The sequence below is a fragment of the Anarhichas minor genome, unplaced genomic scaffold, assembly GCF_050575085.1.
Source record: "Anarhichas minor isolate MPS153535 unplaced genomic scaffold, ASM5057508v1 ptg000027l, whole genome shotgun sequence".
NCBI classification, from domain to species: Eukaryota; Metazoa; Chordata; class Actinopteri; order Perciformes; family Anarhichadidae; genus Anarhichas; species Anarhichas minor.
In genome coordinates this window covers 9,697,441-9,720,024 of record NW_027466473.1, presented here as the reverse complement: position 1 = coordinate 9,720,024, position 22,584 = coordinate 9,697,441, and the positions used below count along the sequence as shown (strand labels likewise).

General features: G+C 43.4%; 2 protein-coding genes across 3 annotated transcripts; both read left to right on the top strand.

Moving 5' to 3' along the window:
* The first annotated feature begins 362 nt into the window (after positions 1 to 362).
* Positions 363 to 6,111, top strand: LOC142959754 (APC membrane recruitment protein 1-like). Of its 2 annotated transcripts, XM_076101185.1 has the most exons (3): positions 363 to 802; positions 1,868 to 4,661; positions 4,840 to 6,111. In XM_076101185.1, exons 2-3 carry the CDS (start codon positions 1,976 to 1,978, stop codon positions 4,887 to 4,889), a joined length of 2,736 nt encoding a protein of 911 aa, XP_075957300.1. In that variant the 5' UTR covers positions 363 to 802; positions 1,868 to 1,975; the 3' UTR covers positions 4,890 to 6,111. The 2 variants fall into 2 exon arrangements, with proteins under 2 accessions (XP_075957300.1, XP_075957299.1); XM_076101184.1 differs by having other exon boundaries at positions 1,868 to 6,111.
* Positions 6,112 to 6,476: 365 nt separating this feature from the next.
* Positions 6,477 to 21,634, top strand: zc3h12b (zinc finger CCCH-type containing 12B). The gene is made up of 6 exons (XM_076101186.1): positions 6,477 to 6,579; positions 10,672 to 11,451; positions 11,564 to 11,703; positions 11,848 to 12,082; positions 12,338 to 12,444; positions 12,566 to 21,634. The coding sequence occupies exons 2-6, from the start codon at positions 10,826 to 10,828 to the stop codon at positions 13,990 to 13,992; spliced, it is 2,535 nt and encodes an 844-aa protein (XP_075957301.1). The 5' UTR covers positions 6,477 to 6,579; positions 10,672 to 10,825; the 3' UTR covers positions 13,993 to 21,634.
* Positions 21,635 to 22,584: the final 950 nt, after the last annotated feature.

The following is a 22,584-nucleotide window of genomic DNA, read 5'->3' as shown; positions in this document are numbered from 1 at the left end:
AGGAAACAGATCCCATCTCAGCAAGGTTCCCTTTCCCATACAAATGTGTAAAACAGAAAGATAAAACCATGATCATAGATAGATAGATAGCACATGCAGGCAGCAATATATTATTTTACAATTATTCCGGAATGGATAAACATGCATTATGGAGAAGGAACTCTTCATCGTCTATTTGTTTAGAAATAATAGTGGCGTCACACTTTTTCAGCATGCAATGATGTCGTTTTTTTTATTACATATTCATTATTATTATTATGACCATGAATAGTTATATTATTATTGTATTATAAAACACACGTTACACACATAGGTTACACACGTGGTGCGTCACTAGCATGCGCCAAAAGGACGTTCACGAAAGGAGGTTTGGGTAAATTACCTGAGAAGTCGGGGAGAGGAAGTCATCATCCGGTATTTAAACCGTAAACGCAAAACGGGTTCCTGTGAGCGTCTAGACTCAAATCGACATGCCTAGAGCCATTAATTCAGTCCCGGGTGTAGTTTGACCGCGTATTGATACCACACGGTCCTCGCTACCATGTGGTTTAACGTGTCACACTCGCGTTACAGCCACAGACACTGGTGAGTAACGTTGTTAGCAGACACCTCGGCTAGCTAACGGTGGAAACAAATGAGACCGTACAAAGCTGCCCCGGGGCCCCCGAGTCCTCCACACGGGAACCAACGTAGCCCGAAGTTAAAGCTAGCGTTAGCAGAAACAATGCATTGAAGGGGAACTTCGTCTTCTGCTCGGAAGAAACAACGCCAGCTCCGTGCTGCAAGGTTCTGTCTTCAGTTGGTACGTTTGTTTACATTACGGTTAGCTCCATCGCGTGAATGTGGTGGTGTAGCGTTTAGTTTGGTCTCCAACGAACATTAGGTCTGACTTAACGTGAGCTAACGTTACCGTGCATTATCTTTGATAAGGCTCTCGTTTGTAGTACGTTTCGGAGAAATGTTGAATTTTATTTTTATTTTTTTTACTGTCCAGCTGTATCATAGTTACATCTGTAGCCTGTTGCTTCCTATCTTACGGGTTTTCTTTGATCTGTCATTAATGTTCACTTTTAAACTTAAATAGCCTGAATAGTTTGATCTTAGCCCGTCTTTCTCATGCATGCACGTGTGTTTAGATAAACAGTACTATAAGGTTTAACTTATTGGTTTAATTTAGTTCTATTCTCCCACTAAACAACTTATAGGCCTCCATAACATACTTGAAGATATATAATAATAATCATACAAAGACAATAGATTCTGTACGAGCATAGGGAATGATCTAAAATGAAATGAAAAAAATAAAATATAACTAAAGAGTCCTATTGGCTTTATATTAATGTTATAGTTTTGCACCTATTTTTAACATATTAAACACAGTCCAAGCCAAATAATATTGCACAAACATTACATTTATGCATCTGGCTTTTTTTGAGAAGAGATTTGCTCAAATTACTTAATAGAGAGGAAACTTACTTTCAAAGTATGTACAAAAATATAATATTGCAAGTCACCATTATTATTCAACTTTTATTTCCAGACACATGAGTCCATCTACATTGTCTGAACAACTGAGGCAACTTGGTATGTCTGTAATTACGGAGGCCTGGAAGGGACATGGAGGGGGAAAATGTGATCTTAAAAGAAATGTATGTAGCTTTTAAAGGTTCATGTACTTCTGGGCTCTGTACATAATGCACTAATCGATGGCGAAGGTTAAAAAGGCAGATGGCCACAGTGATACACAAATGACGACGAGAAATTCCAACGTTCTAATGGAATTATTGTTTAAAGTCTGCAACAGGAATCCTACACATCAATGTGACAAATGTTAAATGGATCATTGATTTTGGTTTCTTTGATACAGGGTTCACATCAGATGGAGGACAAATTCACCGCAGCGGTCCCGTCCGCTGGTTTAGAAACTCCCGCTGCCATGCCTTCCGTTGGACTGCTTTTGTAAAACGCGGCAGCCATGGCTTCTCGGAAAGCCGCCGAGCTACCGAGGGACACCGTGGATTTGGCTTCGGCCCCCGCACAACCGTCCCGACGCGGCCCCGACGACATCACGGAAGAGCCTCAGCCGGATACGATGACTGCGACGGTGAAATCCCCGAAGTCTGGGAAATTTAGGAGGACTGCTCTGACGTTCTTCGGAGTTCGTAAAAGTATCTGTATTTTGCCGAGTTTTTTTGGAGGAAGGAGTAAAAATCCCAACAAGTGGTCTTCGAAGAAAGGAATGAGCAAAAGCAGAACACACGATGGGCTGAGTAAGGTCTGTCATGAGGACAGTGGGAGCAGTCGGTGCACCTCGGCTAGAGATTGTGAGTTCCTCGGCCAGAGGGACTCTGCTGGAGAGCTCCACAGTAGCTGTCGCAATGAATGTAGTCACTCCCCTGCTGAACAGAAATCACTGACTCTCACCCGGCAGAAAAGGGGCTTGAGGAGCATTTTTCAAAGTTTCAAGTATCACAGAAACCACAGAAATGTTGGATTGGATAAAACTGAAATGATTGCAATGACCTCTCGCTGCAAGAAAGAGGTGCCTGTTGTCCAGGACAACACCGACCAGTATGTCACGGAGTGCCTGGGATCTGAACCCGATGTGCCTGATTTTGCAGAAGTTCCACGAGATGTTTCCGTCGGGCCTGAATGTATCGATGCCGACGAGGTGCCGTCGGAGAAGAGCGCGGAGCTCGGCAGCCCAAAGTCTGAGCTTGACGATGAGATGTGCGATGAGGAAACGGAGGAAATGAATTTGACGGCTGTAGTTTCCAGCGACTTGAAGGATAGTTCGAGAGGACACAGCGAGCCTTGTCTGAAGCTTCAGACGACGCCTTCGCCCGCATTGCAGTCGGAAACGCCCGCTGGCTCGTCGGAGCAGCTGAGCCTGATTTACGGAGACGTCGCGTCGTTAAAGAGCTTCGATTCCCTCACCGGCTGCGGGGACATTATCGCAGATCAGGAAGACGACAGCATCACGGAGAGCACCGTCTCCGGAGAGAGGAGCAGGAGCGGAGGAAAGAGGGCCTCTTGTTATCTCACCTATCAGGGAGGCGGTGAAGAAATGGCTTCACCCGAAGACTTGGATGAGGAGTGTCTTCATGACTTCTGGGGGAACAACACGTCGGAGGAAATTTGCTGCACTTGCAACCAGGAGCACGCAGATTTGACTGCCGACCTGACGAGTTCTCACAACATGGACCTGCTGAACAGTAACAGTACGCAGCAAGCCAGCGGCACGGACGCTTCTTCGATCGCCGACGTGCTGACGCCCCAAAGTGAGCATCAAGAATCGGTTCCGAACAGCGACGAGGGCTACTACGACTCGACTACGCCGGGGCCGGATGACGGACAGGAGAAGGCCGACAGACTGAGGGCAGAGAGGTTACCCAGGGACAGTTACAGCGGCGACGCCCTCTATGAACTGTTCGCACCCGACGAGAGTCTCATCAGTCCGCATTACGAGAACAAACCGAAGCTGCCCACTTCCAAACAGTGCGAGTATTCAAGTGAGCCCGTCGGTGCGACAGACTCCGCCTTCGTTCCGGACATGAATCGACTGCAGATCGGCGCGGAAATGTACGAGGTGGCACAAAATATGATTGGTCGGCAGGAAATCGGCACGAATAAGAACTGTAGTTCGAGTTCAAAACCACAAGCGTCAGTCAACAGGAATAACATAGAACCGGATGTGTTTGACGAAAAGGGAACCATGCCTGCTTCCACTGAAAAAAGAACAAAATCCATAAATGCCGACTGTGAGAAACGGCACAGCAGCGTGTCATTCGGAAGCACGTCCGACCCCGATTTTGAAACATTTTGCGAACCCAAAGAGCAACACCTGGAGGAAAACAAGCCCGTGGCGTTACCGTACAGGACCATCAGTTCTCAGTCTCCGGACGAAGGCAACGACTTGGACGATGGGCAAACCGTGTGTTTCTCTCAAGCGCTCGTGGACTACACGAAGCGCTCCCAGATGCTGAGCGACTTGGACGACGGCGCGGACGATTCGGAGACGAACTCCGCCTTCACTCCGAACATGCAGGCCTTACCCACCATCGTCACGTTTGACGTGGTGGACATGCACAACGAGGGCGAGTACGACGAGCAGATTCACATGGAGCTGGAGGAGGACATCTCGTCGCCCTATCAGGAATTTGAAGAAAGCTACCTGCAAAAAGACGCGTTTGCCGAGTGCGACTATCAAATGTTAGACCTGTACGAACAGAACCTGATCAGCAACACGTGGGCGATCGCTAGTCTCCCACGGCACCTCGCGAGAGTCGGTCAGCCCACATCTAATCCGTTGTCTCTAGACCGGAGGAGCAGGTCTCTGGACACGGAAGGCCTCGAGTTGAAGACGCCCGGCGGATACAGAGAGAACAGAGAAAAAGTTCAGAGTCAAACCCAAGTCAAACGCAACATATTTTCGAGTTCACCCAGCAGCGAACGCGCCGACAGTAAATCGCTTCCTTCGCAGTCAGATTCTTGTTTACATCACGGCACCTTTGTTTATTCCGGAACGATGGACGAGGAATCGGATGAGGATGTTTTTTGTAACGCTGCCACTAACTTGCGGTCCTATAACAGCAGACCAGTGGCGAGCAGGGAGGGGACATCTCATCCCGCCAGTCCTCTGAGTGCAGGTGTGTCTAAAGGTGAGACGAGAACACCCAGAGAGACGTGGCCCGCAGCAAACTCACCGGAGGCAACCTTTAATTAATCGGCTCCTGGCGTCGAAAATCCCATTTGTATGTGCTAATGAGTGCTTTTATGTCTCATCCAAAGGAGTAACTGTTGCTTCATTTTTTTTTTTTTTTTTTACTTGTACAACAGATTCATTTGACAAGTTGCTGTACACCAAGAGAGACGTGACACTACTCTGAAATGTGGAGCGCGACCTCATTGGGAAGTCAGAAGGGGATTGTCCGCTTTTACCCAGTATCAGTTTCACAAAGGACACAGACACAAAAGTGTTTCAGCAAGTGATTGTTTCATCTCATTAAGCTACTGAACTTTACTAGAATGCTTGTCTCCACACGTAGCCTCAGTGTCCAGGTCTCAATAGTAATGCCACACTTTGTTTGATGGCGCTTCATTAGCCCTGTGTTTCCATAGCACAGCCAAACGGGGCGAGCCAAGTCTCGCTTTCTCTGCCAATTGCCCCCGAAATCACGCGTGCTTTTGCTTTAAGTGCCGGCTTATGTTTACTACTTTTTTCACAGCCTCTCTTTACTCCAGTAAGGTTTATGTAGGCCTGTCATGATGTTCAAATATACTGTTTTTTTTTTTTTTTTTACCTCTTTTTTTGAGGTACCTCATTTCCAGACAGATTGGGTTTAGTAAACAACGAGAGAATATATCAATTCACAGAGAGGAATAGTCTAGTCCACAATATACACATTCAAACAAGTCATTTACATACTGTAGATGGCCTTACAAGGTATCTACTTACCATAGCACATTTCACACGCAGTTATCCTGTATGTGTGAAAGTGATTTACATAACCGGTTGAAGAAATAGTCAAAGAGTAAAATATATATAAAACGGTGGAGGGAAAAAAACTAGTAGAACCTAATAGTCTCAAATTCACTGTTCTGCTTCTGGCCCGACAAATCGAATCGGCCTTACTGTGGGTGTTGTTGTTTTTCTCCCATTTTCCGACAGCTGGACCACCTGTGAAGTTTAAATTCTGACTGAAATGATGCACTCAACTTATTACATGACTGTACGCTTGTGGAAAACGTAGTTGGACTTTTGTTTTGAAATGATCTGTCAAAAGATAAACTGGTGTTTTCACCTTGTATCATTTTCTTGTGCATTTTGATCGGTTGGAGGTTAAACTGTCAGATGATGTAGTTTCTTTTATAGGGGAATACTGCAGAAATGTCAAAGAATTTGTATTTATATTCTCAGCTGTCTGTACACTCTTAACATTGTATTCAGAATGGTTATTACAAATTGGCAATATTGTTTCTGTTTTTAAAATGTTTTTTATTAAGTTACATCCATGTTACGTTAGGGGCTTCCCCTTGAGAATCTGTTACTATTTTTGTTACAGTAGAACACTGCCTTATACAAAAATAAACTTTTTGTTTTCATTTTCATTTCTTTTTTTCATTTTCATTCACACCGACACCTATGAACAGTTTAAAGTTCAACTGAAACTGAGGTGTGGAGTCCACGACCATCTTGACAGGAGTTGACGTGGCACTTATCTTTAATATACACCAGATACATAATTCATTTTAATGTATTCTTCTGTATTTGATTTAAGCTGACATTTTCAGCAAGTCACTCAATGCAATGAGAACATGTAGTCAAAAACAGTCAAGACCTCATTTCAATAATAATTTATATTCCGTTATGAATTCATGATAAAGTTATTCCCATTTAATTACCCCAGTTGGAATCCACCACTAATATGCCCTCGCTTCCTTGCGCTTGTGACCCGTCTTTTCACCGCTTAGGTTACTTGTTTCCTTCGCGTTATCTGGCAACCCGGACTAAACTGCGACAGCGCCAATGGCAGCAAAACAGAAGTGTTACAGGCGAGGAAGGATGACAGCAACAAGGTGAGATGAGCCCCCGTGTGAAGTCAACGAGAGCCGTGAAATGCGGGCACATTATGTAGAGGATGTCGTTGTGTTGCTGTGTTTCACCTCCGCGTGAAATAGCCACCGATCGTCAACTTTATCTCAAGTTACAGCAGTATTCTGCCGAAAAATGTTAGCACACGCTCAAAAGCTAACTAATGTTAGCCCGTGGAGCCGCTGAATTGTCCGTTATTACTGTCGCGTTACGTTAGCTAACCTACCTAGCATTGCTACCGTTAACTGAATAGACACCGGGTTGCCTGACAGGCTTCGTTGTTAGCGATATCTTCCGATAACCGCTATCTAACCGCTCTCCAGCCATTTTGACCGGCAGGATAAACCGAAGTAGGCCGGTGAGTTTATGAAGCTAACATGTTGACTCTCCAGCCGGTCAAGTAACGGTACGCTAGCATGCTAGCTGCTGTGCTAGCTGTGACTCTGGGCCTAAAGAACGTCAAACCAGTCATTCTCAATCACAAAGGTGACGTCGTGAGCAGCGCTAATGTTACGATGCTACACGAAAAAAGTGCATTGTGAGTATGAGAGCTCTGTGACTGTCATCTTGTTTAACCTTCCTTTTCACCCTTCTCAACTCAGGATGCTGTTGCTAATGATGTCAAGCACTTGAGGGTTTTCTATTGACGTGTCAACTAGTTATAGTCCATCTATAGGTTCATTCCACAGCTCGGGAGCTTTTATGTACCGTCACTGTCATCGGGATCAATGCAGCGTTTGAGTTTGGTTGCACATTCATGTAGTTTGATGTTACAGTGAGTCAAGGAAAAACTGTCTGAACATGAGAAATCAGTTCAATCTTTACTTTCTTTTTGGCTACTTTTAATATACCCTCGCTAAAGGGATCATTTCCTCGTTTTCCTTTCAAAGTGATGAGAGGAAAAAACTTAAAAATAGGTCGATATCGATAGAGCATTGTTGGTTAGAAGTTAATGCAATATCTATGACATACAATACTCTTGACTAATATGATTAATATAAAGCAGGAATCTTCAGGAGATTAGTTTCCTTATTCAGTATAGAGAAAATAGGTGCAACTTTATATTATGTACCTGTGGTGCGAGGCAATGATGCTGATTTTCTGGGGTGAGATTAGTCTGTTGGCCTAAGACGTAAGAGTAATCGTCCATGGGCCCAGTAATGACATGTGGCTAAATTTGTACTTTAAAACCCCCCAAAAATGACTGAAAAGAAGAAATTTCTTCCTGCTTGACTGATGATTTTACTCGTACTTTTTTGCTATCAATGAAAGATCTTCCTCTCCTGGTGAAGTGTTGGCTTGACCCACTGTGAGAGATCATCTACCAGTGGGTCAAATGGAGGATGTTGGTGTGTAAGATGACCAGTAAACGCAGTCTCATGATGATCAGTCAGCATCCAGTCTTCCCGTTGTAGCAGTAGAGATGTCATTGATCTAATGAGTGTAAAATAAGATAGGAGCGTAGTGCCGTCATCTGATGAATTAGTGTTTCTTGGTTCCATGCCCTGGATGACGGACTACTACGACTTCCCCTTGGATGTCCATTCTCATTTATCTTTGTGCTTTTCAGCTCAGAAGATAAGTTTATTTCTAGGCATGGATCATCTTTTTGCAGAACACACCGATTACGTGTTGCAGTAGCTGCTGTTCAAGATAATCTCAGTTTTGTAGTTTTGAGTTTTAAGCCTGGTGAAAGTGTCACAACCATATAATACAGAGTACACAGTAACACGTACATGCCATTCTGTCATTCGTCGGTCTCATAGGAAATAACAGCTGGATCTTTTTTTTATAGTGGTGGCTGCACTTCACTTTAAATATGTCAATCTTAATTTCAACATATCCAACTAGCCGAGTGGCACATGTCCCCAACACTGACTATGTCCCTGCTTTATACTGGGTATACCATGTTGGGATGGCTTCGGGGACCTGTTTCACTTGTTGCTATGAAACAGAAGCACACGAGCCTGTGCATGTGCAGAGAGAGTCTGGAGGCCTCGCTGAGTCGATGCCTGTGAATCTGGAGGTGGATGGGAAAGGACTGGAAGAGAGCTCTGCTCCCTTAAACATGTTGTGAAATGTCCTGAATGGCAGTGGGATGTGTGATTTCCAACGAATGAGCCTCGCTAGTTGTTTTTAAATGTTGAAACCTAAGTTCTGATCAACAGTGAGATGGTGAAATGTATACATTTGGAGCTGTAGATTGACTACAGAATATCGATCAACCTTCAGGGTCTTTCCATGATTACCAGTCTTGTGTATTACCTGATGAGGATGTTACCAGTGACATAGTAGTAATGTGATTTTTATTTTTATTTTAATCTCAAAATATGCTGCCTCAAGAGTTTCAGTATAGCTGTGTAGTGCAGCTGTAAGTGTTCTGCGTTCACTGACTGCCTGAAGAGAGATGATGAGCTGTGTTTGTGTTAGTCGTGACTGGTAAAAAAAAAAAAAAAGGAGTTAGCTGATGACAAAGCTGTGTTGCTAAGCAACCCACATCACGGGCTGCGCCTCTTGAAGCTCGAAAAAGCTGAGCTGTATTCTTCCCTCTGCAAGACCGGAGGAAAGTGTAGTTCCAGGGCTTCTTGTTGTTGAGATTATCTGATTATTACCAGTATCCACATGTGGAAATGTCCAGATGTTTATGACCTGAAGTCCTGCTCTGCTTTACCATGAAAACACGTTCCCTCGGGGGTTCTGCTTCGATTCAGAGAGTCTGTCAGAGAGCTGCAGGCGCAGGGATACACTGTGCTGCCCACACTTTGTCTCAGGTTGTGCATGAACTCACTCCACGTGTGTCTGGCTCAGACGCTGCTTTGAGAGACCAGCGAGGCTTCTTGTGCACATAGAGGCGACGGTTGTACTGCAGCACGTTAACACCTTCTGTGCTGGAAGACCGGGGCTTTTCATTTACATACAAGTCAGGTGGAGACTTTGCTGTCTGTTGTATCGATATATTTATTTTACATATTGCACCTACAAGCAAGAGGAGGTCGAGGACATTTTTCTTTTTTTGTATGTATGTATTTGTTGTAGCGTGGAGAAAGTACTTAAGTGACTTTCTGTACACGATGCTTTGCTATGGTTTGAATGCGCAGTTAGTTAAGGCTGTAAGTACATCATTGGTTGTAAATGTGTGAGAATCAGAGAGTTTGTAGCTGTGACATACAACCTTTCACTGACCGACTATTTAACCGTCCAGTTTCACCAACAAACACAGCAAAAGATCAAAGTCGCCGCTTGTGAACCACAAACAGAAAAACACAGTCAGACAGTGAGAACGTGCATATGTACGTTATTCATATCAGCCCTTTTCCTGTGCTGCTATATATTAGGTTTTTTTGTGGTGGTGACTAACACGTTTCATGTGTCTGACTAAGTTTGTTACTTGCCCCAGATAGCAGTGTTTCCCATAAGTGGAAAAGTTCATGGTCTACCACAAGTAGGGTGGAGAGTCAACACCTACATTTTCAAATGCAGATTTCGTGTGAAAACGTTTTGCACCCACATTAGCGTCAAATCATTTTCGTTTTTTTGTAGTGTTATTTAATATTGGCCAATAAACATTACATGTTAACCAGCAGTCACTCCCAAGCTGCTGCACAGCGGTGATAGAATCCGGACAAAATGATCACAGATCCAAGTGAATGACGGCTCTGCTTTTAGAGGCGACTAAAGTTTGTCCTTATAACTTTACTGGCGAGCTGGCACACAGCTCCGGACCCCCATTGGGCTGGCCTACCAGTTTTGGAAAAGCTCAGTTTTGGGGGGGAAATGGTGCTGAAACGGAGAGAAAAAGATATATATTCCCAAATTGAATCGTCTTTATGTGGACATTCTCCAAGGTGCATTAAAAGATGTCTGAATTCACAAGCTAACAAACTAAAATGTTTCATTCAAGTGGACTCTTCTGTCTTTCAACTGCTTTTCCAAGCAGACTTTTAAAGATACATAATAGTCCTTCTTGGTGGGCCTACAAATGAAGTCTATGTATGGGAACAGAGGCAAATGATTGCTTATGGTTCATTTAAAATGTAACGTATTTCACTGATTGAAACTTTTTCGCTCTCTTTCAGGATTTAATAGCTTGATTTTGCTCTGCCCACACGTGTTACTTTGGCTCCAAACAAAGAGCCTGTGGCACTAAAGTCCAGCATTCAGCATGATTCCCTGGTTGCGGCGGAGGTGAGGAAGCATGGGGCAGAAATCTGAGGTGTCGAGACGAACGTGATGACAGTATGGTTGATGGTGGAGAAGCTCAAAATGGAAAAACGCCCATGCAGGGAGGAGAACATTGACTCAAGCGAGGCCCAGCATGCCAGTGACGATTCCGAGGACGGAAGCAGCTCAGAGAGCGAACCGGAAGAGCAGCAGCAGCACCAGAGGGTTCGGGTGAGCGGCCGGTGTAAGAAGAGGGAGCCCTTGGCCGTCGCCAAACCCCACCGGCAGCTCTGCCGCTCTCCCTGCCTCGACCGGCCCAGTTTCTCCCAGGGCAGCACCGCCCAAGAGCTCCGCGAGGATGACGCCGGCGCCGGACCAGGGGCCAAGCCCGCCAGCGACCGAGAGTACCAGACCAAGATGGAATTTGCGCTGAAGTTGGGCTACTCGGGGGAGCAGGTGGAGACGGTGCTCACCAAGCTGGGGGCCGCCGCGCTCATCAACGACGTTCTCGCGGAGCTGGTGAGGCTCGGAAACAAGGTGGAGCCGGAAGTCCAACCCTGCGGCAGCGCGGCGACATCACGGCCGCCCTGCGTTAAAGAGGCCGTCAGCCCAGAGGTGTCGGTGGAGGACGACTCTGTGGACATGTTTGACAACCTCAGGCCCATCGTCGTCGATGGCTCAAATGTGGCAATGAGGTAACACACACACTTAATTGGTCTTTTTCGTTGAGGAAACATTTGCCTCTAATCAATGTCCAATTTTGTGAGGTAAACAAAGCCCTTTCTACCCGATGTTTTATTTTTCTAGCCATGGAAACAAAGAGGTGTTCTCGTGTCGTGGTATCCAGCTTGCCGTCGAGTGGTTCTTGGAGAAAGGACACAAGGACATCACCGTGTTTGTGCCCGCCTGGAGAAAGGAACAGTCGAGGCCCGACGCCCTCATCGCAGGTAGTAAAGCTGTTCGTGAGGCAGTTGCTGTTTGAGTAGTTGTAGTTGGCGAGGCAACAGTCAAACTACATGTAATTTGTTTTTCTGTGTATGTGACTGAAGTATGATCTTGTAGTGTGGTCTTACTTGACACTTCTCCTTCAGATCAAGAGGTATTGCGCAAGCTGGAAAAAGAGAAGATCCTGGTTTTCACCCCGTCTCGGAGAGTTCAGGGCAGGAGAGTGGTGTGCTACGACGATCGCTTCATAGTGAAGCTGTCTTATGATTCTGATGGAATTATTGTGTCAAACGACAACTACAGGGACTTGCAAAATGAGAAGCCAGAGTGGAAGAAGTTCATAGAAGAGCGTCTCCTAATGTACTCGTTTGTCAATGACAAGTAAGGATTCATTCTTATGGCTTCCAAAGTATTTAGAAATGCACTCAAGGACTATAATTCATCCACTATAATATAATGATTTTTATATCAAAGCATGTTAGTGGTGTACATTGTTATTTATTCACAACTTTTGAAGACTATTTATGTGTGACGTAATCTATTTAGTGATTGTATTATGGCCTTTGCTAATTAGAAAATCGACAGCGACTCTTAATGCTGGAAACAATACAGCTGACATTTTTTTTTTTTGAATAGGTTTATGCCACCTGACGATCCCTTGGGAAGACATGGTCCGAGCTTAGAAAATTTCCTCCGCAAGCGCCCTGTTGTTCCAGAGCACAAGAAACAACCTTGCCCCTATGGTAAGTTCTCTATGTGTCTTTTCAAATCATGGTCTGAACGATGTTGCAGTTTTCTTTGCAGAATCTGAGTGTGTACTTTTTTCTTTTTTTATTGACTTGATCTACTCTTTCTTCAAACAAGGGAAAAAGTGCACATATGGACACAAGTGCAAGTACTATCATCCGGAGCGCGTCAACCAGCCGCTGCGGTCGGTGGCTGACGAACTACGGGCTTTTGCCAAATTGTCCGCGGTGAAGACGATGAGCGAGGGGGCTTTAGCTAAATGCGGTCTTGGTCCGGCGACCGTAAAGGGGGACGGCAACTCCGAGGTCAAACGCGTGGCACCCAAACGTCAGTCTGACCCCAGTATTCGCTCGGTGGCCTGTGAGCCTCTGGAGGCGCTGTCCGTCGCGAGGAAGTCTGAGGCAAATTCAGTGCCTTCCCTGGTGTCCGCTCTCAGCGTGCCCACCATGCAGCCCGTCAAGAGTCACGCAGCTGGGGCCTTGAACACACGATCAGCCAGCAGCCCGGTGCCGGGTTCTTTGCAGTTCGCGCACAGTTCTCTGGAGCACATGTCCAGCGTACAGTACCCTCCTATTTTAGTTACCAATAGTCATGGCGCCTCTATTACGTACAATGAGCAGTTCCCAAAGTATGACTCGGTTAGCGACCATGGCTATTATTCACTGCACAGTGATTTTTCAAATATGAGCATGAGCAGCATGCACAATGTCGACAGTTTCTGTAGCATGGAGCACGAGCACGGCGTGTATCAGAGAAATCCCAGCCACTGCCTTGAGTCCTGCCTCAGCCATTCAAACAGTGACTCCTTCTCCTCTTACGGGGACATGTACCCGAGCTCCGTGGACAGTAGCTTAGAGGAGAGCATGAAGGGGCAGCAGCAGTCTCCTGCGCAGGGTCGGATGCAGGCTTTCTCCCATGGGTTTCGTCATGAAGCGCTGACTCGGGTGCAGAGTTATGGACCTGAGGAACCCAAGCAGGGCCCCCGCAAGCAGCCCGGATCTCGTCTGGCACCGCATATCCAGCACATTGCGGTGGGAGCCAGGTCCAGCTGTCCCGGAGACTATCCCCTCACTCAGAACGTCCTCCCACCTCTGTCCTCGCAGCCCACACGGTCCCTCGGCATGACTCGCATGGACAGCATATCGGATTCAAGGCTATATGATAGCAACCCAATGAGACAGAGGCGACCTCCACTGTGCCGGGAGCAGCATGCAAGCTGGGACCCGCTGCCTTGTGGCAACGAGTCCTACGGATATCATTCGTATCCTTTGAGTAACAACCTGATGCCGTGTTGCGAGCGAGTGATGGTCCGCAGCATGCCGGACAAAATGGAGCAAATCTGGAACTCGCCGTGGGAGATGCCATCTGCAGCTGAACATCAAGAGCGGTACGTCATCCCAGACCACCAGTATCAAACATATCGGAACCTTTGTAACATCTTTCCCGCTTACGTAGTCCACTCTGTAATGGAGAAGAACCCTCATTTAACCGATCCACAACAACTTGCCGCCATCATTGTTACAAAACTGAGGTCATGCCATTAAGCGATTAATCTTATTAAACATTCAAGAGTGATGTGATAAGGGAAATACAGATTTTGATTGCAAAGATAGGCACTTAAAAATGTTGCTGCATGTGCAACATCTGCCCTCAGGAGTTTTTTTTTTTTTAATGTCTTAGGGTGGGGAAATAAGATTTTACATCACTAAGATGACATAGAAGTAATCAGCTTAGAGGAAGTTTGTCTAATAAGTTTATCTCAAATTGTAAGATGTTTCACATTTGAAAGCTACGTTTTTCTATGTGTGGTGCAGTACACCTTATTAGAAATCTGCTTCATAACACATTCATACCACCTGAGCAGGAGCTGCATACCAGCTTTGTACCATATCCACGATCAACTGAGCCTTTGTTCAACGTCATTAACTCTAGAAAATATACACGGAATACTCTGCCAACATTTAGCAGGGCTGTTAAATGTCCACTCAGTCAACTCTGAAAGAGTTCCTTTGATTTGGTTGATTACATATGGTTTGATGTATGGAGCTCCAGACTGTTCAGTATTAGGTCAATAAATAAGTTTTCATGAAATAGATAACCACAGGAATATATTGTGGAATATACATAAATTAATTTATTGAGGAATTCATTTGATTTCTTTGTTTTATTTCTAAATATCCCCTCTTCAAGAATTTGTTTTTACATCATAAAGGCATTTTTCGCAATGGCGCGTTATGTCCTGTACCCTTTTTATTTCATGTCACGATTTACAACGTCACTGTGGTGATGTCACCACCCTGTCACCTGTCAGCCAATCACATGCCCCCTGCCCTGCCTCTAGATAGCAACCTTAACAACTGCTAGCAGATTTACTGTGTGTTCCAACGCCCACACTACCAGGCTATTTACTATGCCAGAAAAAAAGATTTTGTTCGTCAAATGCAGTATGCCAAAAATACCAGGATGTCCTACTGCATTCTTTCAGGCTAATCTGACCCACAATCCTCTGCACAGCAGATTTATGAGCAAGAGGGTCAAAGTTAAAGGTGCAATTATTATGAAGAAGCTGAACGTCCCAATTGAATGCATACTGCATCCTAAAAGTACGTACTTTGTAAGGGCAGCTGCACTCTGTACTAAAAGTAAGAAGTATGCTATCTTGTAACGCAGTGCCAGCCAGTCAGCACCCACTAGCTAACGCTAACGCAACAACGATGCTAAAGTTATTCTGAATTAACTAACTAGAGGCTGCTGCTTTAAATAGACACATAAACTGTCTTCTCCTTCTATTTATTTAACTTAATACGGCTGCACATAGCACCTAGCTGGCTAGCTAGCTACAAAGGGTTGGTTTATTACTCTGCATCAAAGTGAAGAGCCAGTGTTGACAAGCTGCAGCTAATCAAAGTCACCTCAGCTGTGCTTTGATTCTGAGGATGTTGGTGGTGAGCTAACGCCGCTAACACTGACTCGTCACGTTGACGCTGAGTAGTAAACGGAGCTCACAAGCCAGCGTAAGTGGTAGATGGGTAGTATCAGCTGTTTTGTTAAGCTAATCCTTAACAACTAAAGACATTTAGTTACTGTGTCTGTGTGCTGTCTTCACCCACTTACATCTTGGCATTGTTGTTGTTGCTCTTGGTGCTAACTGGTTAAATTTGGTAGCAGTTGTTGAGCTTGCTGGCTTGAGGTTGGAGAGGTGATGAAGCTGTGACAACACCACTGTCATCAAAAATGGCTGCATTAATTAATATGTGTCATTATGAAATAATATGATGTGTCACTGGGAAACTAAAAACAGACTTTTAAATATTTATATCCCAAAAAGTATTCATACAATAAGAATAATGAAGTAACATTTTTTTTTGAACAAATTGTTGGTTGATTTATATATTTTAAATATTGTTTAACGCGTTTAATCCATAAATTTAAGTAATACTGAGTACATAATTATAGTGACCGGCTGGTTGACTATTATAATTTGGACCTAACTTTAATCATAATCTAATAACTAACTAATATAGCTAGCTTGTGGACAGGAAGTAACAACTCGGCAACATCTCCCACATTGGACTTCTGACTGAAGAGAACGTCAACATTTGTACACAATGTAGCTTTTATGAGGATCTTGTTCAGGCCCCATGAACGTGTTATGAAAGGCATCTAAAGTGTTTCTGGTGCAGTGGAACTATAAATAACCTTGCTTTAGGTCTGCCTCTGCTGTAAATATTCCGTGTGACTTTTTTTTTTGTGCATTTATTTTAAAGATAAGTAAGAGGGAGGTAGTGACATACCTCACAGCATGAACTATGACATTTAATGGCCTTATATCTGAATGACCTCACGCTTTAGTCATCGTCTAATTCGTTTCGATGAAAGTCTTTCGTCGTTGAAGCCTCCTATTTTCAAATGTAAAGCACTATCTCAGTATCTAAAGAGATATATTTTCTCAGCCTCGCTTAACAAAGCTACTATTTTGGTAGAATTTGACAGTGCACAAAGCAAGCCAAAAAAGAGATTTGACTTGTATCCACGTGCACATATCGATGTACATATAATCACACAAAAGCCATTATTTCAAAGTCATTTATAAGCTGCTAAATAATGCCAAAAAAAAAGATAGACTTTATATAGTGTCAGTATTCTACATAACCTGGAAGCGATTGGATTACAGTATAAACTAACATCTATGTGCTGTATAGTTTACCGTTCTGATTTTATTGGATGCTGCGTCCAAGATTTTCCTATTTATATATTTGTCAAATTTGTCGTGCCGATTCTTTTCAATGTGAAAATATTCAAAGTATCTTTGTTTCAAACAGTAGCTCTAATGGACTTCTTCACGTTGTCAGAGGAGCAAGTGTGTTTTCAGGAGTGGGTTGGTGTCGTTTTTTACGTGCACGTTAGCAGTCTGATGATTTCCAGCTTTTCTCAGTGACCTGAATCCTGATGCACACATGAGTTTAGAGCACTAAGAGAAACTTGGTTAAACCTGCTAGATTTCTGATTGAATTCAGCCATTTATACACTTTATAACGGGTTGGGTTTGTTTTGTTTTACGTGTGCTAATGTGCATGACAAAACCCCAGGACTAGGAAGGTATCATCCCTGTGGCGGTAATCTAGCAGGATTAAAGACAATTTAGTTAATTATGCCCATGCATCATTGCATCGAGACTAAATACATCCTATGCTGAACACACCTAGTGATTTACCTATTCTAATGTAAGTGGTTTAATTTGTTAACTTTAAACAAATGCACACAGGAAAACACGCTATGCAGTTCTCACTGTACTGTCAATCCAAATACTCCAATCAAAAAAAACAACAACCAATGTGGCAGTGTCCTATTACTTAGCAAGTTTATTATGTTTCATATTAGATACACATAAAATATGTCAAAGTTAAAATATGATGGAGGAATGGGAGTGATCTGCTTCCTGACAAAACTGCGGGTGAACTGGTTTTATAGAAATCCGACCATCGCAGTGCATCTAAACACGTTGCCCCGTGTCACGCCTTAAACCTGATTTCTGGAAGTTACCTGGTTTCTTAGTGCATGTAAACGTAGTGAAACATGGAGAATTCATCTAACCAGGCTGTGATGTGATAGAAGTTTGCTATGGGAGATGGAAACAGTTTAAATGTTTTTGCACAAGGAATTCTGCAGAAGACTGAATGCTTACCTGATGTTACCTTTTGTCAGATCGAATGATGGAATCTGGCCGATACACAGTCAGACCTGGGACTGAGTTGTATATTGGACTCATTTAGTTATATATTGTAGAGTATGAGGCTTCAGTAAGTGTACAAGTAAAATGAAAGGAATGCTAGAATGCATGTTGAAGATTACATTTATTGTATGGCTTTTTATGGGGGGGGGGGGGGGGGGGGCGGGGCTGCTTGCTCGAATACAGACGTACAGAACGCAAACATGCAGCCGGTCCCCAGAGGACGGTGGAGGGGTTTGGCTGTGCCTTGCAGCACATTGCTCTCAGGATGCTTTAAATTTTCTAGTTTTCAGTCTCCCTGCCAAAATCCAGTGGTTACTGGCAAGAGTCTACTCTGATCTAGTAGTGATATATTTTGTGAAAAACCTACATGTACCATGTAGTACTTTAAAAGTTAGTTAATGTACAGTTGAGAAGTGGAGATGGCATTGCAGAACTTTGTACTTTTTGTGTATATCCTTGTTACGCACCGTGAGCCCTAAAACAAATTGGGCTAATAGGATGGCTTTACGTGATGCAGCTACAGTCAGATGAAGTAATGTTGCAGCCCAAATCAAAAATGGGTGTTTTGATTTCCCCATATTTGTAATAATATGCTGATTGTCTGGCAGTTGTTGAGCCAGTGATCTCGATTAGACCGTTACATTTTACCCAACACTTTGGGCCTTAGGACGCTAATGTTGGATGCTAATCATGACATTCGGTACGGCCCCCGGGTCATCAGGTCAAAAGCTATCACTTCTTCTCAAGAAATATGAACTAATGCGAAGCACATTCATGCTCCCAAGAGGATAAACCCCCCATGATCGTAATGATCCATTGCCTTTATTCCCACTCTCAGGACAAAGTGCCACATGAAACTTTCAGCCTATAAATTGCAAAGAGGTTGTTACATGTAAAGCCAGCCCTAATAACAAGATCATGTTTTGAGTGCATTTTACATTTTAAGGGAAATGCCACTTAATCTTTAAGATGCAGGTGTGGTACTCCTATGGCCTACTATTGGATTACATGAGCGTTACAAATAGAATAGAGGAGCCGCCCCCTAATGTCACATCTGACTCCATTGTGATCAAATAACAGAAATCTCTTGGTGGTAATTTATTTTTAAGATGTTTTATCATCTTAATAAATAAGATAATAAAACACACGGAAGTGATGTTGAGCTCAAACTGTCTAGGAAGTTGCCTCTCATTTGTAAAATATGGAGCAGGCCCGTATACGTGTCCTTTTGAATTAGGAACATGTTCACGATTACAAAGAAAAATGTCTGAGAATTTTCTAACTGAGTGGTATTACTCTGTAACGGGGCTGATTTGTATGAGCCTGACTTTTTCCTCATTGGTGGTGTTTTAAACAAAAAACAAAAAAAATCTTTATTTCTTTATAATGTCTACGTACAACTGTGGTATATGAACAGACGTAAAGAAAAAAAATAATTTGAATGTGTTCTGCCCAAATGAGTATTGGGCTTTGCTGACTTTGTTTTTTCATGAAAAAAAGACTATAGGCCACCTAAGGCCGGCTGTCTGCTCATGAGAAGGTGAAACAAACTGCCTAAATGTTTCTTCATGTGAAACAAATCAGACTGCAAGGCTGCTGTCAAGGTTGTTTCTGGCATTTGGCTAAAAGTTTGCGTGCCACCCTTTTCCCCTTGAGATATGAATTGTTCAGAACAGATTAGAAACAGTGCAAACAGTTCTAGAAGTTCTAGTAGTAGTAGTGAGGAATATCCCTAAACACATCAGCATGGTTTGCTGATTGAGAGGCCAAAGTACCATCACCAGTGATTTGACTTTAATGTGGTTTAATATGTTTGTTGGTGATAGTGAGATCCTTCTTTAACCTGAACACTGGGATAGTCACACTGCCCCGATGAACGCAGAGTACATTTACTTAGATGTGTTAAAGAATTACTAAATCATTGAGTGAATGAAGCAGCAGTTTATGTCGAAGTAGACTTTGTATGGCTGTAGTATACACGGGATTTACACCCGATTAAATGAATGTCAACTCAATTTAAACTTGTGTTTAACCTGTGTTACTATTTCTGGCACAGGGCCACGCGGCCTGCACTTCTCCGTCATTAGATAAAATGCACTCGTGGACAGTGTGGGCTTGACGAGTGTTTGAGCAAATGCACATTCAAAGCCCAATGGCTGCTAATTATGTGTGCCCATAATGATGGTAGCTGCCCTAATCCTAGAGGTTAGACTTTCACAAATTTCCCTCTGGACATTTCCCCCCACATGGACACAGAGAGTAAAGAAACGTAGGGACACAAGCTCTGTCGTTCATTGATTTTTCTTTCTTTATTGGTTAATACTCAGTTTCGTCCCTGTTCCTAACACTACCTTCAGAAAGATTGTGCTTTTGCTCGACAACAGACGACTGTCAGGCTAAAAATGAACTCACTATCACCACAAAAGACTTTTATTTAGCTTCTTTTGCTAAAAGGTTACACTAAAGGCCATAACGTAGGTGTCCCCCACCCTCCCTTTTGAAAGTGCCGCAAACAACTAAGCCACAAAATGTCTAGAATTGACTTTTGCTTGTTGATACAAATTGTATCTATACCTTGAATGTAACAAAATATGAAATGTATAGTATGAAAATAGTTTTATTTAAATAAAGGGAGAAAAAGAAAAAAAATCAATGCCATAATGTTGGTGACACTGTGTGTCACTGGGAGTAGCCCATTGGTATGTACTAATTCTTACTGGGTACAGTAGTTAATTTACAGGGACATTTACGTGCTACATACCGGTGCACAGATACCCTGTGTACAGTAGTAAGCATCATGTCCTCTCTGTACATAGCCACACGTGTGTGTGTGTGTGTGTGTGTGTGTGTGTATGTATGTATGTATATATATATAGAATGCGATCTGTAAAATGTAACAGTTACTTCAGTTGTTCAAATACTTCGATGATTTCTGTGTTGTGACCTGTGCACCCTGGTTAAGTGCATCTATTTCCTCTGATTTGACGTGTCAGCGTTGCGCTATTTTAATGGGAATTTCAATATATTTTGAATATATTTTGCCTAATAAAACATGCCAAAGTTGTTCTCGGGTGGCTTTCTCAAACGTAAGTTGTTGTGATTGAACACGCCCGTTGTCGTGCAATGCGTTCTGTATTTTCAGCGGACGGAGGGTTTTGTTTTCCACACGACGTGAATTCGAGAGCAACTGAACACCAAACACAGACCTGTGGTCAGCCGGGCGGTTAACAGCGGGTCACAGAGATGGTCTGGACGAGAGGCAGAGTGCAGCATCAGCATCATGCTGACACTTGAATGGTTAAACTCCGTCCGTTTTTACTCCGATTTGTGTTTGACGTTTAACGCTCTTCAGGTACACATCCTTCTAAAAACAGGAATTTATTGGGAGTGAGGTGTGTTGACTTGTGATGTGTTTTACTATTCTGATGTCAATGTAACGTCAACTTAAGTTCAGCATCGGCTGTGAGGTCAACACGGAGTTACAACAATTGGTTCAAACACACATGTACACAAACAGCTGTGGTCAAATTATTGTGAACCCCCTGAAGTTCCTGCAACCATATCTGTTACAATTTCAAGTGTTGGTGTACAAACGAGAAGAGGAAGATGTATTTAAACACGGCTACATATATACACGGTGTATCGCTCAGGTCAAGTCACACAAAACATTTTAAATCACATACTTTGGTCACATTTCTGAAGTCTCCTGTTTGAGTAGACCGGTGTGTGTGTGCAATGTTTAAAAAAAAAAGGGGGGGGGATATAAAGCACGTTTTTTTGTTGTGTGTGTTGTGATGATCTGCAGTATTGTAATCCACTCTGACTGGATAGCATTGCTTTTATAGACCAGAATATACAAGAATAGACTATTTGGGTCCGTGGGCTCAAACAAAATGTAAGTCTTAATGACAAAATGTGTTTCTCTTCATAAATAAAGCAAAGTGCTGTTCAAACTGTTTTATTGTTTTTAATGAGACAGGAGAGTGTGTTGGTTATTTACCTGAATAAAATGGCATATTAAATTGTGATGTCGGAGTTAATGAAATCTAAGAAAAATATTTCCCTTACAGCTCTTATCCTCCACCACTGTATGCCACTTTTCTTTGGATTCAAGCCTTTTCTGTAGCTACTGCTCAATAGCTTTTACACTTTATAATTAAGTTAGCCGAGAACAGAGAGAAGCTGGATGGATCCTGTTCAGTCACACTGAAATAATAGCATCATGCTTTATCCATGACAGCTGGAAACGGCTGCTCCTTGAAAACAGTCTCCATTGTTTGTTAGAGGAAGCTACATACGTACATGAGGAACAATGTACCCAAAGAATGCCATGTCTTGTTTTCCTGTAATGGTCTTAGAGGTTTGGTAGTGGTATGGCAAAGCCCTTATGATTACTAAGCACCTCATCTAAACCAAATGGTGTGTGTGTGTGTGTGTGTGTGTACAGCAGCTAGTTGTGCAAAAGGTTACACAGCACATGCACACTATCTGGTGGTGAAAGGGTGTAATGGCTCAGGGCTTTGAGACGCACACATTCACGGAAACAGACTTTTGTGATTTTACATTGATTCCTTTCACAAACAGACCCTAAAATCAGCCCGTTGAACTAATGCAATAAAAGCTGCAGAGACCTTTAGTCCCTGGCTGACGTCTGGTGAGTATACGGCAGATCGTACAGATCGTGCAACCCACACAGTGATAATGACAGAAGAGGTTTGTACGGGTCTGTCCTCTCTGGCCAGCTGAGGCCTTATGACACACACAGAAAACGTCTGGTCAGTATCAACCTTGATTTCTTTTTTTTTTTGGAACTACACACCATCTTCCCTTTGATTGGGCTGCAGTGAGCAGCTCACTGAGCACAGAATGTGGGAGGTCATCCTGCCCTGGGAGTGTAAGATGA